Source organism: Garra rufa, chromosome 5 (assembly GCF_049309525.1).
Source record: "Garra rufa chromosome 5, GarRuf1.0, whole genome shotgun sequence".
NCBI lineage: Eukaryota > Metazoa > Chordata > Actinopteri > Cypriniformes > Cyprinidae > Garra > Garra rufa.
Window position 1 is genome coordinate 4,300,763 of NC_133365.1, and position 16,525 is coordinate 4,317,287.

General features: G+C 33.3%; 2 protein-coding genes across 2 annotated transcripts; one reads left to right on the forward strand and one right to left on the reverse strand.

The window, feature by feature from the left end:
• Positions 1 to 651: 651 nt before the first annotated feature.
• On the forward strand, positions 652 to 9,510 carry LOC141334649 (transcription factor IIIA-like). Its single transcript, XM_073839822.1, has 9 exons — positions 652 to 822; positions 961 to 1,061; positions 2,375 to 2,471; positions 3,390 to 3,478; positions 4,589 to 4,662; positions 6,976 to 7,056; positions 7,158 to 7,387; positions 9,008 to 9,055; positions 9,190 to 9,510. The coding sequence occupies exons 1-9, from the start codon at positions 706 to 708 to the stop codon at positions 9,508 to 9,510; spliced, it is 1,158 nt and encodes a 385-aa protein (XP_073695923.1). The 5' UTR covers positions 652 to 705.
• LOC141334650 (translation initiation factor IF-3, mitochondrial-like) lies at positions 9,309 to 16,004 on the reverse strand. Its single transcript, XM_073839823.1, has 4 exons — positions 15,845 to 16,004; positions 13,143 to 13,618; positions 11,670 to 11,818; positions 9,309 to 9,812 (listed from the first exon to the last, which is right to left on the reverse strand). Exons 2-4 carry the CDS (start codon positions 13,615 to 13,617, stop codon positions 9,576 to 9,578), a joined length of 861 nt encoding a protein of 286 aa, XP_073695924.1. The 5' UTR covers position 13,618; positions 15,845 to 16,004; the 3' UTR covers positions 9,309 to 9,575.
• Positions 16,005 to 16,525: the final 521 nt, after the last annotated feature.

Genomic DNA, 16,525 nt, shown 5'->3' on the forward strand with positions numbered 1-16,525 from the left:
TATATTACCTAAAATGTATGATCTATATGTATTATGTTACTAACTAAAATTTCTGTAATGTAATTTGAATCAGTGATGGATTACAATTTGAGAGTAATCCACCCAGAACCAGGGGCGCCGCTCGCAATTTTGGGCCCTATGACAAAATATGAGGTTGGGCCCCCCCTACCACACCAAAGCAGATCTCTGGGGGCCCCTAAAGGGCGTGGGCCCTTAGAATTGTCCTAACTTCCCTCCCCTTAGCGGCGCCCCTGCCCAGAACTGTTGACGTGGGATAAATAAAGACCTTTTTTGTAAGAACTCTACATGTGTAAAACTTTAAAAAACAGTCAGTTTTGGCTGAACTAGTACATTATTACTTTCACTAGAAAAGAGTGCCAAGATGAAAATTTGTTCATCAGATTACATGATGGACATGGATTAGCTGGGTTATGTATCATTAAAATGAAAACTATGCAATATACATAATAAATATTTATTTAATTATACAGCTAAATTATAAGACTACACATGTATAAAAACAATTTTAGCATTTCAATCACTTTTTTATTTTATTTTATTTTTTTTTCATTTTTGACCTCACTGGCGTTCCATACAGGATGAAACGTGTTGACGCAGGCTGTGACGTCAGATGTTTCGTGGGCTATCAAAATGAAGGCACCCATGCGGTAGCTCCAGCTGTATCGTGCCGCCAAACATTTGACAATGCATGAAACTAAAGTTACATCTAGCGCAACATTTATTTGCTCGTTTCCTGGCTGTCAAGCGTTGTACAACAAAATATGGAAGCTAGAAGCGCATCTCTGCAAACATACAGGGGAGGTAAGTTAAGCGGAGAGCCAACATGTGAGCAAAGCTTGTGTGAGTAAATGTCATATAAATAAACGTTTCCGTTTTGTTTACGCATGTATGACACGTTCTGGAAATCGAATTGTTGTTTTATTCATTTATTAATTGCAGAGACCATTTAAGTGCGAGTACAGCGGGTGCAGCAAATCATTCTGCACCAAATATCATCTTGGTCGACATACGCTGACACACACTGGAGAAAGACCCTACAAGTGAGTGAGGTTATGTGTGTGTGTGTGTGTGTGTGTGTGTGTGTGTGTGTGTGTGTGTGTGTGTGTGAGAGAGAGAGAGAGAGAGAGATTAAGATGTCCAGCAATAAATGTTATGGGGATTAATAATATAATGTATTTAACACAATTGTCCCTTCAATTTAATTTTATCATTATTATGCGAAAAATTACACTTGTTGTTTTCTCACTTTATCTGAAACTGTGTCCACAAAGAAGGGTTTATTAATTCATATGCTATAAAATGGATAAAGCAACACCTAATAATATCTTATATCAAAGCAAGGTTGTTTTTCTGTAACACGTGCAACTCTACTTTTTTTTTCTCAATACTTTAGCCTAGTTTGTGTAATAATGAAAACATTTATTTCAGTGAAAAAATAAGTCCAAAACTCTTTATTTTAACGTTATGAACAATAGGGCTCTACAATCTTTTGCTTTTTTTTTTTTTTTTTTAAAAACATGTGTTTTAATTTTTCTGATAATCAGTTGAAAGCATAAACATTTATTTATTTTTAATCAAATGAAAAATAAACCCTTTTAATTTTTGGCAAACGAACAGAGGTTACCTGTTAAAATCAATGCATGGAGGAAAAATTATATTCAGTTTAAAACGTTTAGGTAACAATTGTAGTATTTTTATTTTTTTTTTACAATTAAGTTGTTAATCTTGTAGTAATTTATTTTTGATCATATATATTTTATGTCAATTATTTAAAAGGAATATATAAACACCTACATTATACTGTACAAAAGTAATACAAGACTAATATTGTTCTGTTTCATGTTAAACCGTGCTTTTATTTTGACAGGATACTGTGAAGTTTCTGTGTGTACAGTATGATATGATGCTAGTTTTCTCAAATGAAACGGTAAAAGTGAAACTCACAGCAGTTTTGGAGATTGAGTTTATCTGTTCATGTTTATGTGAGCAATTAGCAGGAGCGTCACGCAAGCTTCAGGATGCGTGTAGTAAAAAAAAAAAAAAAGTGTCTCCGCCATTCATACATACAGAGGCAAACGGAACATGCAGGATTCATATTAAAATGGTCTTTTTGCATTTCAGTTTTCACAGACACTAGTCCATATCGCGATTTGAATTAAGTGACAGATCAACTTTTGATTTATTAATCCAAAAATCGATGAATTCCGTGGCATTTCGCGCTGTAGTAGATTCGGTTTTTATGAATGGAGTCTTTGTCTGAGTACAAGGTTTTATTTTTTCAATTTTGCACCCTGTTTTGTCCCACTGTTTTGCCCCAAGAATGACTGATTTACTTGCGCTATGTTGATGACAGATGCACGGAGGATGGATGCAAAGAAGGATTCACCACAAACTGCAACTTGAAGAAACATATTTCACGTATTCACAGACAAGAGACAAAACAGTACATAGTAAGTGACTGTAAACGCATTTTGCTTAAGAAAGATACATTTAAACATCCTTTTGCTGCAATGCGAAAACCATACTGACTGATGCAACTATATTCAGTATCAGTGTTGGGGAGAGTTACTTTTAAAAGTAATGCGTTACAACATTGAGTTACTCCCTAAAAAGTAACTAATTACGTTACTTAGTTACTTTTTATGCAAAGTAATGCGTTACGTTACTATTGCGTTACTTTTTAAATCTGAGCAGGACTTTCTTGTTTGTTTTTAAAATAAAATGTATTTGTCAAATGTAAAAGCCTTTTCACAGCAAAAGAGAAAAGTAAATTGACGTCTGTACAGTAGACCGCAGAAGAAAAAATGTCAACTCTTTCGCAATAAAAATGTTCGATTATCTTGAGTAATTTTTGCTTATTAGTATTGATTGAATTGGATTATCGAAGGTCTCGCAGCAAAGACATCGGTTAATAAAATGGGATTAAATACATAAAGGATATTTGTATTATTTAACATATTTAATTATTGCAGGTTTGCGTTGAATTTCACCGTCTTTATTCATTTTGAAGAACACTGGATCTGTTTTTTAGTGAGTGAGATGAATTAATGCATGTTCACATTTATTCTAGAACTAAAGGAACATCTTACTCACAATTTCTCTCAACATGGGGACAGGAGAGCTTTTAATCAATAAATGGAGGAAAGTAACTGGCGTTACTTATTTGAAAAGTAACTTTTCTTGTCAATTAAAAAGTAATGTGTTACTTGGTAAAAGTCAAATTATTCTGTAACTTGAGCTGCTTGTAATGCGTTACCCCCAACACTGGTCAGTACAAATACTCACAAGTGCTAAAAATACATGTTACATGATCAGCAAGTCTAAGGTGTCAACAAGTAGCAGCTGATGATGTTGTTTTTTTCTTCTAGTGTTCATTTGAAGGATGTGGCAAAGCATTTAAGAAAAACAACCAGCTGAAGACCCATGAGTGCACGCACACCCAGCTGCTACCTTTTTTGTAAGACTTTATACACTCATTCATTATGGAAGGCATTTTCTGCCGATTTTAAATGAATCAATTTAATTCTGAAAATTAAAATAAAAACCAGATTGAATTTATTTATTGAAAAAATGTGCCGAAATGAAAATGTGACAATGCATGTTCCCTTACGAATTGAAAAATAAAATGCAGTTGGTGATTTGACATTTCATTTTTAATGCAATCTCGAGGCATATGGAAGGCATTTTATGCCAATTTTAAATAAATAAATTTTATTATAAAAATGAAAATCTGATTAACAATTTAATTATAAAAGCTATATGCAAAATATGTGCCAAAATTAAAAATGAATTGAATTTTTATAAAAAAAAAAAATTTCATTTTCGTTGTGACAATGCATTTTCCCTGACAAATTGAAAAATAAAATGCAGTTGGTGATTTGACATTTAATTTTCACTGCAATCTTGAGGCATATGAAAGGCATTTTCTGCCAATTCTAAATAAATCAATTTAATAAAAAAAAAAACAGATTAATAATTTAATTGTAAAAAGCTATTAGCAAAATATGTGCCAAAATTGAAAATGAAATGATTTTTTTTTTTTTTCATTTTTACTGTGACAATGCATTTTCCCTGACAAATTAAAAAATAAAATGCAGATGGTGATTTGACATTTAATTTTCACTGCCAATCTAAAAATGAAAAGGCAAACCTGAAAAAGAAAATTCAAATCTAGTTTTTACAAAGCTTTTTATTAATGCTCATGCAAAAATAGTGACCCAATTCAAATTAAAATGTAAAGTTTATTTTTCGGGTCTCTGTACCTTGCACAAACAATAAGCCCCGTCCCCTGATCAACATAGAATTTGCATAGACTTTGAAAATGAAAACTGAAATAAAAGAGAAAATAAACTTGCATTTCACTTTCAAGTTTGCCACATATTTATCGTACAGCTTTTTATAATGAAATGTTAATCTCATTTATTTAAAATTGGCAGAAAATGCCTTTCATAATTTGTCTTATGTCTCCTTCATTTAACTTTATTTCAGTAAGCTAGTGTAATATAACACATGAATTAGAACTGTGTGTGTCTGATGTTCTGTACACTGCAATGTCTCTGATCATCAGGTGTTCACATGAAGACTGCGGGAGACGGTTTTCACAACATGGTAAACTGAAGCGCCATGAGAAAGTACACAAAGGTATGTTCTCAGCTTGTTCTGGTGTTTAACGCATTTCACTTGCTCAGTTCACTATGAATTTCTTCTCTGTGAAACACCAGGTGAATTTTTGAAGAAAACCCTGCCCACCCTTTTTCCGCATAATTACAGTGAAATACAAAAACAAAAAGGTTATCCACTTTATTTCAATATAAAAGGCTGTTTTTCTGCTTCTAGTTATTTTAGCTCTACAAAAACAGTCTGTAATGCTGCTTCATGTTACAAACTGATAGTTATCATATTCATTTATTTTATTATAAGGCGAGACTCTGCAGGTGAATAGGCTAAAAAAAAAAAAAACTAATAGTTATCACCCTACTTACCCAGTTGATTGATTATTGATAATTGCAAACAATTTTGTTTGTATTACAAGTTTTTTTTAAATGTTAGATTTAAACATGCAAATGAGCATTATTTAATTAAATATGCACTAATTTGCATATATTTCTAATACTAAAATCTAAACACTGGATGAATTTTTTAATTTTTTTAATTTTATTTATTTATTAGAGTCATGTTTTTAAAGAGGGGATCTCATTTTGTCACTCCATAATTCAGAAAAAAATATTAGAACAGACAGAAAACACTTTTTCAAAATAATTTTTGCTGGAATAAAATGTATCAAATCAAGCAAATTACATATGAACAAATCTCTCTGTAAAAAGCCTTCAGGATATAGACAGGAATACAAAAGTGTGGTGTGTGTAAGTGCTGCTGAAGTGGAGATTTATGGCTCAGTGTAGGAGAAAAAACTCATGGCCTTTAAAAGTCTGTATTGTAATTGAAATCTATTGACACAAATAGATAAAGTGCAATAAAAGAAACACTTAACAGTGTCTTTTGTTGGTTTTCTTTCCACTAGTCTGAAAAAACACTTTGTGAAACACCAAAAAGCCCAAAATCTCAAACTTGACAGGTGCATGAAAAAATGCACTGGTTTTGCACACATAGTTTTACCATTTACTGTAAATTGTTCTTCTAGTGCAGTGTTGTTTTTGACAACCATCTTAGATTTACTCTTAATCTTTTGGACTAAAATGCTTATATCAAATTTAAGTCACTTCTATATGTGATAGTTTTAGTCCAATTTTAGTCGACGAAAAGTCAAAAAGGTTTAAGTCTAGTTTTAGTCAAAAAAGGGGGAAAAGTAGTCTTTTAACAAATTAATGTAGGTCAGTAAGTATTTCGCTGTTGGGTAGTGTCACTTATAAGTTTTGAAAATAGCAGATCTATAGTTCAACACAATGTGAGCTTCCGGATCGACTATTTTCACCAATAATTACAATAATGAAGGAATGGTTTTAGACATAAGACATATATGTGACCCTGGACGACAAAACCAGTCATAAGGTTAAATTTGACAAAACTGAGATATATACATCATATGAAAGCTCAATAAATAAGCTTTCTATTGATGTATGGTTTGTTAGGATAGGACAATATTTGACTGAGATACATCTATTTGAAATCAGAAATCTGAGGATGCAAAAAAATCAAAAAGACTGAGAAAATCACCTTTAAAGTTGTCCAAATTAGGTTCTTAACAATGCATATTACAAATCAAAAATTACATTTTGATATGTTTACAGTAGAAATTTTACAAAAAATCTTCATGGAACATGAACTTTACTTAATTTCTTAATGCTTTTTGGCATAAAAGAAAAATCAATAATTTTGACCCATGCAATGTATTTTTGGCTATTGCTACAAATATACCCCAGCGACTTAAGACTGGTTTTGTGGTCCAGGGTCACATATTTGAAATAATGTGCAAACTGCTGCCATCATGGTTAATCGACTGTCTGTCTGAGTGACAACAATGTGACATGTTGAGCGTAACCAAACAAGGATAGAATGCTAAAATAGCTTGCCATACTAGTATGGCAAATAGTATTAAATGCTAAAACGGCTTGCCATAGCGGCAGACACTTTTTCGGTTTTAATTGGCATGCACAATAAGCAGAAATGTCGTGCATATTAAACGTCTGACGGACCACCCACTAACATTTTCGTCTATTCTCGTATCGTCAACGAAAACTCACACACGTCTCGTCATGTTTTAGTCATTATCTCGTCATCGTCTCGTTATCATCATGAAAAAAAAGTTGCGTAAACGAAAGCAACTGTTCTAGTGCATTGAACAAAAAAATATAGTGTGAGTATTCTGATCCCATACAGCAGCTTTGTGAGAAGTAACAAGTAGAAATCTCAGCATATTTGATTGTAGCACAAAGTTATAGTACTTTTTGGCTCTTGAAGTCATTAGATGTGCCTCACCAAGACATAACTTTGCAGGCTATTCTTGCGAGGCGGAGGGCTGTTCATTTGTGGGAAAGACCTGGACGGAGATGACAAACCACAAAAAAGTTCATATAGGTAATACTATGTTTTGTTCTGAATGTAAATAGTCTAACCTTAGAAAGTTACAACATCTGTTACTTTGCTAATTGTGTGTGTGTGTGTGTGTGTGTGTTCAGTCAGAGTAAAGTGTGATCAGTGTAAGAAAACATTCAGGGATAGCTGGTTCCTGAAGCAGCATCAGCATGTTCACTCTGAGGAGCGCTTGGTGTTCCACTGCCCCAGAGATGGATGTTCTCGCTCATACACCACCGCCTTCAACCTGCAGAGCCACATACTGTCATTCCATGAAGAACAGCGCTCCTTCATCTGCACTCATCCCGGCTGCGGCAAATCCTTTTCCATGAAGGTAACAATGCTTTCCCATCATCAAGAGTTTTGATGTATCTGCCTTACTAACCAAAGTTTAATGTGTCTGCATACAGCTGATAGAAATGCTGATTATAGATCAAATTAAGTTAACTTTTAACTTTATGAAGTGTTGTTTTAGGTAGGGATGCAGCGAAATGAAAATTCTTGGGCGAAGCCAATTACCCCATGTATTTTCAGCCTTTTTTTTTTTCACCAATGCATAAATTAAATAGCCAATTTTTGCTTTTTACAGTTTTGTCTTGGTTTTCAAAGAAAAAAATCTATTAAAAAACTATAAACTAAACTATAAATAATTTAAAAATATTGATTTAACACTGAACATTTGTAACATTCTAGTAGGCACAATTTAACTTAAAATTATTAAGTTAGTAAAATAATATTCTTTGGCCATTTTTAAGAGCCCCTTCTTGAATCAGGCATGTGTTTTTAATGTACAAATAAATGCAGCCTCGCTGAGCAAAGGAGAATGTTAGAATAAATGTATTAATAGAGCTGTTGGAATGATTATTATTTTGTCTTTTCTATTTTATTTTACAGAGCAACAGTAAAAGTACAATACTAACACAGGGCTCGCAAAATTTCAAAATCTCTGGTAGCACTTCGGGCAGGTAAAAATTAATTGAACTAGCCCAAATAAAAAGGCTTTTTTAATTATTTTTTTTTAAATATAGAAAATCAGATAGTAGTCTAAATGTCAATCAAATATGTTTTCAATACACAAATATAAACAAAGGAATTTAATTTCACTATTTAGTGTATCTGCAGAATTTTTAAATATCATTTAAGGCAATTTATGACCCTTTTTAAGAGCTGCACAAGTAAAATGAACAGCATGAGTGGGGTTGGACGATGTACGGTAGAATGTTAAGCCATAAAATGACATGATTTTTACAGGTTCACACAAAAACAAAATCTTATACAATGGCATTTCAGCCTTTATACAATTAAATGGGGTAAATCAAGTATATCATTTATTATATTTATTTATAACATATTTCTTAAGTCTTAATTGTTTAGATTTTTAGAAAGCACATTAACTTTTCACATTTACAACTTTTTGTGTTTGCTGCATAAAAATATGGGTCGATAATTGCAATAATTTGACCATAAACAGCTGAAAAAATGTTTTAGAAGCGCTGAAATATTACGGTTTCCCTAGTAACAGCTGAACACAAAGCAGCATGAACCTGGAGCACAAAACCAGTCTTTGTAGCCAAAAATACATTGTATGGGTCAAAATGATCGATTTTTCTTTTATGCCAAGAATCAGTAGGATCTTAAGTAAAGCTGTTTTGTAAATTTCCTATTGTAAATATATCAAAACCTAATTTTTGATTAGTAATATGCATTGCTGAGAACTTCATTTGGACAACTTTAAAGGCGATTTATTTAGATTTTTTTGCACCCTCAGGTAGTTTAAAATAGTTGTATCTGTTAAATATTGTCCTATCCTAACAAACCATACGTTAACAGAAAGATCATTTATTCAACATGATGTATAAATCTCAATTTAAAAAATTTACCCTTGTGACTGGTTTTGTGGGTCACATTTACAAATGTGTTTTTATATAAATGTTTCTTATTTCTTCTTTAACAGCAAAGTTTACTGCGCCATGGTGTGGTTCACGATCCTGAAAAGAAACAGGTAACTACTTCCCGTTTTTCTGATGAGCTGAAACTTACTTTTAGTCTTTAGGTTGTAATTAAAATTAAATCTCAATATTGAGGTATTAAAATGTTTTTTAAGTTGAAAATAACTGCACTCATTGTCTCTTGCAGCTGAAACCCCGGCCAAAGCGCTCCCTGGCGTCCCGTCTGAGCGGCCACAAACCAAAACGTCGAACAAAAACATCAAATTCAGAGGAATCTTCGGTGCCACAAAGTAGCCAATCAGAGACCACTATGAATCCTCATTTAATTGGTCAGTTGCAATCGTTCAGATCTGAAAGCTGTAAAATGCTAAAACCAGAAACCTCCCAAAGTTCTGATTTAGAGCCCAATAAATCAGAGAGTGTTGTCAACAAAACAAAATCTAATTATCCTGAGCTCAGTGATCCTGCAAATCCAGTGGTTCTCCTTTTAGAACCCATCTTAGTGTAGAGTCCAGTGTTCACGGCCATAAGATTTTCAAAGCAACACTTCAGTATTGAAATATGCAAAGTATTTTATTGTTGCTTCAAGTCTTTCGGTTCCTCTGTAGAGGAGCTACAAAGAGATGTTGGTGTCTCTGAGTCAGGTTTAAAATTCTGGTTCGAAGTCTCTGCTCCCTTTTTCTTCAGTTCTTTAGCAGAAGCCAGCCGAAGGACACACATGGCAGCACGACCCCCACGAACCACAGACGGTATCGATACAAATCCAACAGGAACTGAGATCCTCTCCACCATCTCTGTTAAGACTTCATCCTGTTTAGAAAAAAAAAAAAAAGTGAAGAAAATCCTGAAATCTGCTGGGTAGTAGTGGATTGTACTGCACTGTTAATTAATTTGGTAAATGTGAATTTAGTTGGCTATAAATTTACAGTTATACAATCAATTTGTGTATAAATAAACTAATTATGTGTAAACTCAAATCACTGTTTCAAATCCTAATATTTACAGTATTTAAGCATTGGTTGTGTCCATACTTTTTCAAGGAATATTTCAGGGTTAATATGTTAGTTTTTCTGCATCTATGACATATTAAAAAGCAAGAAAAATCATGCAGTTAACCATATGCACGGAGTGTTCTTTAGAACGTCCGCTTCATGATAAGCAGCTCGTAAACTTCCGCTGAAGCTCATTTTATGTGCTTTATATAGGTGAGACTCCTCTACTGCTGCATTCTTAATCAGAAACTGAGAAAAATAATAATTGCAACGTCGTAAATAATGATAGCGGCATGAACAATTAGTCTCATATTATTTAACAACATATTTAAATAGACAGTACCTGTATAGTTGAACATTTAAAAGCTGACAGCTAAACACTATCATAACATGTTTAGGCTAACGTTAGCTAGCTAGTGATACTTCTCTTCAAGGACATCTTAATCATATTCTTGATAATCACTAACTTGGCTTCATAGTCATGAACACATTTTTAAAATCTTTTAAAGCCTTTTTATTCTTTTTTAACTCTACAGCTGTGCAATAAAATTCACTTCAAAGATTCACTTTTCATTCATAAAGATGACATGGAAAAAAATATCTTTTCACAGAAAATGAAAATGACATGAAATTATCCATATAACCAGAAGATGGCAGCAGAGGGTCAATCATTGGCTGCAGCTGTCATTTCCTTGCTTTTCGATTTATTATAAAATTACTAGTATAATAAATTGTAGTATGTTTACCGCACTGAAGTATATAGTATAGCAAGTGCAGAATATCATTAAGCTCAGACCCAAACATCCTATGAGAGTAAAATATTTAAATACTTTATATATAGTTTACTACAAATTAAACAAGTTAAATATTAATGGTATAAGAATAACAATGCCCTCAATAGTAATTGATATGAATTTGAAATATTTTATATAATTTAATAACTACATCTTTTAACTGCTGCAGTTTTGTTACTCTGAATTTAGTCTTTAATCATTTAATGCACAGCTGTTTTTTTGACATCAGCTTGTCAGATGTTTGTCCGGTTATTACTGTCAATCATAGCAATGACTCGTGCATATTTTTTTTTAAACTCATTTATACATGGACGTTTGGTCCTCTTAGACAAACAAAACTTTTCTTGGATTGTGTATGGATTATATAGAGAAAACGAGCAAAGTACTCTCCTATTACGGCACAGTACAGTTGACCGGAAATGACTGAGCTGGCTTGTGTAAACATGCAAATAATCTGTGCATATGGTCAATTCTGTCAATTCTTAATATATGCATAATTCTGAAAGTCTAGCCACAATTTTTTTTGCTTTCATCTGTGAGGTCATAAGCCATAATGCAAGTCTACCTGGTAAAATGGATTATTTAGACATCTTCACAGCTCAAGTTGTGTTGTTTGCATGCAGCTGAGCATAGCAGGTAGAAAGTCACTTTCCAGAGATGTCACATCACATATTAATGTACATGCAGTGTAAGTTATTACTATTTTGAAGGCTCAGGGACAGAATATTTGTCATAAAGCTTGTACTGATCCTGAGACATTCCTTTAACTCAAAACTCTGCAAATATTATTTACTTTAAATAATAGTTATTTACTATTTGAATAATGCACTGATTTACTAATCAAATGCAAATGAAAGGAAATGCATATTCTGTTCCCATACCAATGATGTGCCGCTATCAGCTCTTGCTTTGATAGTGAGTCTGACGTGGTTGTTCTTTTCCAGCCAGCTCACAACTTGCCGCAGTTTAGTGTCCAAGTCGTGCAGAGAGATATCGGAGGAGAAAGTGAGCTCCTTTGATTGGACAGGCCCTACAGATGCAGCAAAAAAAGGTCAGGTTGGTGTATAGTGAGGTACAGGAGTTTCTTCAATGAAGCACAATAAGACAAAAAACAAAAATGTTACAAAAAAGTATAGCTAACCCAAAATGTAACATTCCAAACCCATATTATCCTAGAAAACGATAACTAAGTGTCATGTTTTTTTTGTTTTATTCATAGTGACCACAGCTGTCAGTCTTCAAACAGGACTGATAAATCATTATAGTCCCTATAACTAGTGCACTGAAGTCTTTTAAAGCCGTATTATAGAACTATGATTCAAATTCAAGTTTACACCCCTCCTTTTACATATAGTGCACAAGAGAAAATAATAGCTGAATTTATAAAAATGACCCTGTTCCAAAGTTTAAATACACTTAATTCCTAATACTGTGTTGTTACCTGAATGATCCACAGCTGTGGTGTTTTTTTTTTGTTTAGTGATAGTTGTTCATGAGTGCCTTGTTTGTCCTGAACAGTTAAACTGTCTGCTGTTCTTCAGAAAAATCCTTCAGGTCCCACAAATTCTTTGGTTTTCCAGCATTTTTGTGTATTTGAACCCTTTCCAACAATGACTGTTTGATTTTGAGATCCATCTTTTCACACTGAGGACAACTGAGGGACTCATGCAACTATTACTGAAGATTCAAACACTCACTGATGCTCCAGAAGGAAAACGTTGCATTAAAAGCCGGGGGGAGATCAGGGTAAATTTAACTTATTTAAAATAAGAAAAATGTACACATCTTCATTCTGTTCAAAGATGGATCTCAAAATCATACAGTCATTGTTGAAGACCTGAAGATTTTTCTGAAGAGCAGCAGGCAGTTTAACTGTTCAGGACAAACAAGGCACTCATGAACAACTATCACTAAACAAAAACAGCTGTGGATTATTCAGGTAACAACACAGTACTAAAAATCAAGGGGTTGTAAACTTTTGAACAAAGTGATTTTTATAAATTCTTTTCTCATGTGAGCTATAAATGTCTTTTATGTGAAATATTTTATTCAGATTAGTATTAAAAAAACCTGGAATGACATATTTCTCCAAATCTGAGAAAAGAAAACTGAATAGTAAATACATTTTTGGTCTGTTCCTCACACAATCGTATGGCTTTAGATAACTTGGAAAATAGCGTCAAGTCATATGGACTAGTTTTTGAAATGACACAAGGATGAGTAAATAATGACAGAATGGTCAAATTCAGTGGCTATTAAAGAAATCTATTTTGAATGCAGATTAGAGAAACTGCAAGAACTTTTCGTTATTTGACTCAAAGCACCTTTGATGTGTTCTTTCGACTTAAACCCACCTTTCTTGGCTTTCTGTGTGTCTCTAAGTTTCAACTGTTCTTCATGGATCTGTTTCCCTTTCATCAGTCTGTATAATGGAGGATCACATTTGTCATTTATGGCAACAAGCTTCAGGCCTGTTTGGTCCATCAGTCGTATCACATCACCACGGTGCATCAGACCCATATCCTCACCATCCTTACTCAATAACTGTATATGCCGCTGGCCGATCTTCCTACCCACGCTGCTGTAAGTGACCCGTGCTCTCAGGTCCAGCTTTTTAGTCTCCTTCTGGACGTCTGTCACACTGGTGTCCCCGCTCTCAGTGTCTGTGGAGAAGGACGTGCATAGCCAGGGAGAGATGATGTGGCAAGAACATGCTGGCCTCAGGGTTGATGGGTTTCTTGCCAGGGGTGAGGTGACCAGGCTGATGGGTCGAAAAGAACTGCGGCTCAGTGTCTGACTCAGAACACACCTCAGGAAACCCAGAGACATCCTAGAAGAGAGTGTCATGAACATTACAATAAAGTGTCTGGAGTAATATATGGAGCATTCCTGGAATTCGGTAACATTTCAACTTGAAATATACATTATTTTTTCCAACTACATATGATTCATTTTCTAAATACCCCACATAAGCACATATGAAACCTCCAAAAAAGTCCAACATTTTTTTTTTTTTTCAGATTTAGACACCTTTTTCTCAACCCCGTAATGGACAAAATGGGACTGGTTTAAAAAGGATTTTACACACAACTTGTTATAAAACAAACATGTACTTACAGCTCATGTGTCCCTTATAGCAATTTAATGATAAAAAGTAACATCATATTATTTATTTTGAGAATAAAGTCGAAAAGTTTCGAGAATGAAGTCGAAATGTTACAGGAATGAAGTAAAAATGTTTAGAGAATTAAGTCGAAAAGTTACGGGAATTTAGTCGAAATGTTTCGAGAATGAAGTCGAAAAGTTTCGAGAATAAAGTCGAAAAGTTTCGGGAATGAAGTCGAAAAGTTTCGGGAATGAAGTCGAAAAGTTACGGGAATAAAGTCGAAAAGTTTCGAGAATAAAGTCGAAAAGTTTCGAGAATGAAGTCGAAAAGTTTCGAGAATAAAGTTGAAATGCTTCGAGAATAAAGTCGAAAAGTTGAGAATAAAGTCGAAAAGTTTCGAGAATAAAGTCTAAAAGTTTAGAGAATAAAGTCGAAAAGTTGAGAATAAAGTCGAAACGCTTTGAGAATAAAGTCAAAATGTTTCGAGAATAAAGTCGAAAAAAGTTTCGAGAATAAAGTCAAAATGCTTTGAGAATAAAGTCGTAAAGTTTACAGAATAAAGTCAAAATTACGAGAATAAAGCTGAATAGATCTTTATTTTGGGGTGGGGGGGGGGTAGATATAGATATAGAGGTCTAGCTAGTAACTAAAACCACAATTTTATTATTTTAGTCCTTAACATGTCAGATGATAATCAGCAAGAAATGCTTTCATCCTTCTTAAAATATAGATGTGACAGGGTTGAAGTCTTTAACACATTTGAAGAGATACATTGCCTTCAATTTTCATTTTTGGTTTCGTTTTTCTCTTATATTGTCCCCTTATTTTTGGGTCAACATATCTGCGTGGCCAAAACTGTTTTTCTGCTGCAAATGTGCTGCAATTTCTGATGTAGGATGCTTGTCAAAGTTAAAGTAGACATATTACATCAAAAATTCTATTTGTGACAAAAATATGAGTTGTCATGATTTTGCTAAGTATATATTTGCTGAAACCATGACTATTTTATATTTTTTCATTAAAACAAGTAAATAACTCAACCCCATCACAAGGTTTACAACCCCGTAACAATGAAAAAGTATATATTTGTGACGGGGTTGAGGTTTTTCACTCAAAACGGCCACTGCTCCTCATGTAGTTAGGAGAGTAGACCATATTAATGGTAGCAACAAAATAAGTACATTGCATTTACTAATGGATTAAAATGAAATGATGAAAAATAATCATTTTCTATCCTTAATTGTATGTGACAGGGTTGAGTTGTTAAGATCAACAGTACCCTCCCTGACTATAATATGCCTTAAAAATATTAATAAAAAGTATGATACTACTAACCATTTTCTGCAGCACTATTAAAGAGACCTGAATGATGTCATTTCTGGTAAATAATGTCACATATGAGCAGAGTCTAAATTATTATGGGTTTAGAATGGTTAGTGTGGCAGGGTTGAGTTCAAAACTTTAAAATCTTGTAGTTTTTTTTTTTTAGAAAAATATTCTTCACAAGAAAGGAACACGAATAAATGCTTACATTATTACAAAATAAAAAATCTAAGTACAAACTCAGTAAAGTGCCTCAGGGACATGACAAAATGCTTGGTTTAAGACATTATTTTATGCTAAAAATATGAAAAGGCAATAATTATTGTTATTCATTATAATGGACATACCAGAGTATTGTGAAAAGCTTCTAACAATTAATTTTGTTGGACCAATACTTTTAAAAACTGAAATATTAGCGAATCCCAGGAATTAATCCCATATACCTTTTAATTATAGCAAATGAAACAAAATTGGTGAAACTAAACAGACACTTATTCGAAATAACAGGACATATTTACTCCAAACCTACAATAAACCAGAAGTAGAGATTGTTCCTCCGTTATCAAGGTTTCTGATTATATTCACATTTGAACTTCGACAAATATCAAACTGACCAAAGCTACTTACACTGGAGTCGTACGGAACCAAGGTCAAGGACGAAGAAAATGCTTTCCGTCGGGTGATTTCAAGACAAATAATCTGGGTCATAAACAAAAGATGTGTCCTCGGAATCAATAAATAAAACTAGAAACATAAAGGCAAGTGACTTTTCTGACTGACAAACGATTCTTGGCGCACACGTGTGACGTCACGCCAACGCGCCGCTGCGGTGTCATTTAAAAGTTTATTTTAGCTATTTAATTAACTTGCTTTTAATCTTTTTATTCAATTTTAAATTTCACCACTGATATATGTTGTAATCCTTATGGTGTCTGCTTTTTGTAATCTTGTAATTTAATATTTTCTATTACCGTTCATTGAAGCCAGTTTCGTTTGTAAATGTATCTACAGTAATTGCAATAATAATACAAATAAATAAATAAAAATACTACTACTACTACCAGTAATAACTAAAAATGTTTTCTGTCTTTTGAAAGGAAAGGGGTACAACATTGTTAAATATAAAAGGTATTTCTTGGTTGCTTTTGAATATATAATATATTGCCTGATTATTAAGTTTACATTTACACTTAGTAAGAATGAATAATATAATATAATATATAGGCTAATATAATAAATAATGCATTTGTTCTTAGAAGAGACGTCCCATTATTTTGCGCTTTTTAAATGTGTGTGTGTGTGTGTGTG

Excerpts from the sequence above, each read along its gene's own strand:
- LOC141334649 (XM_073839822.1), top strand. The coding sequence starts at position 706 with ATGCATGAAACTAAAGTTACATCTAGCGCAACATTTATTTGCTCGTTT. Across the intron at positions 823-960 it reads TCTGCAAACATACAGGGGAG|AGACCATTTAAGTGCGAGTA; the intron begins GTAAGTTAAGCG and ends TATTAATTGCAG. Across the intron at positions 1,062-2,374 it reads ACTGGAGAAAGACCCTACAA|ATGCACGGAGGATGGATGCA; the intron begins GTGAGTGAGGTT and ends TGTTGATGACAG.
- LOC141334650 (XM_073839823.1), bottom strand. The coding sequence starts at position 13,617 with ATGTCTCTGGGTTTCCTGAGGTGTGTTCTGAGTCAGACACTGAGCCGC. Across the intron at positions 11,819-13,142 it reads CACACAGAAAGCCAAGAAAG|GGCCTGTCCAATCAAAGGAG; the intron begins GTGGGTTTAAGT and ends CTGCATCTGTAG. Across the intron at positions 9,813-11,669 it reads CTGATAGCGGCACATCATTG|GATGAAGTCTTAACAGAGAT; the intron begins GTATGGGAACAG and ends TTTTCTAAACAG.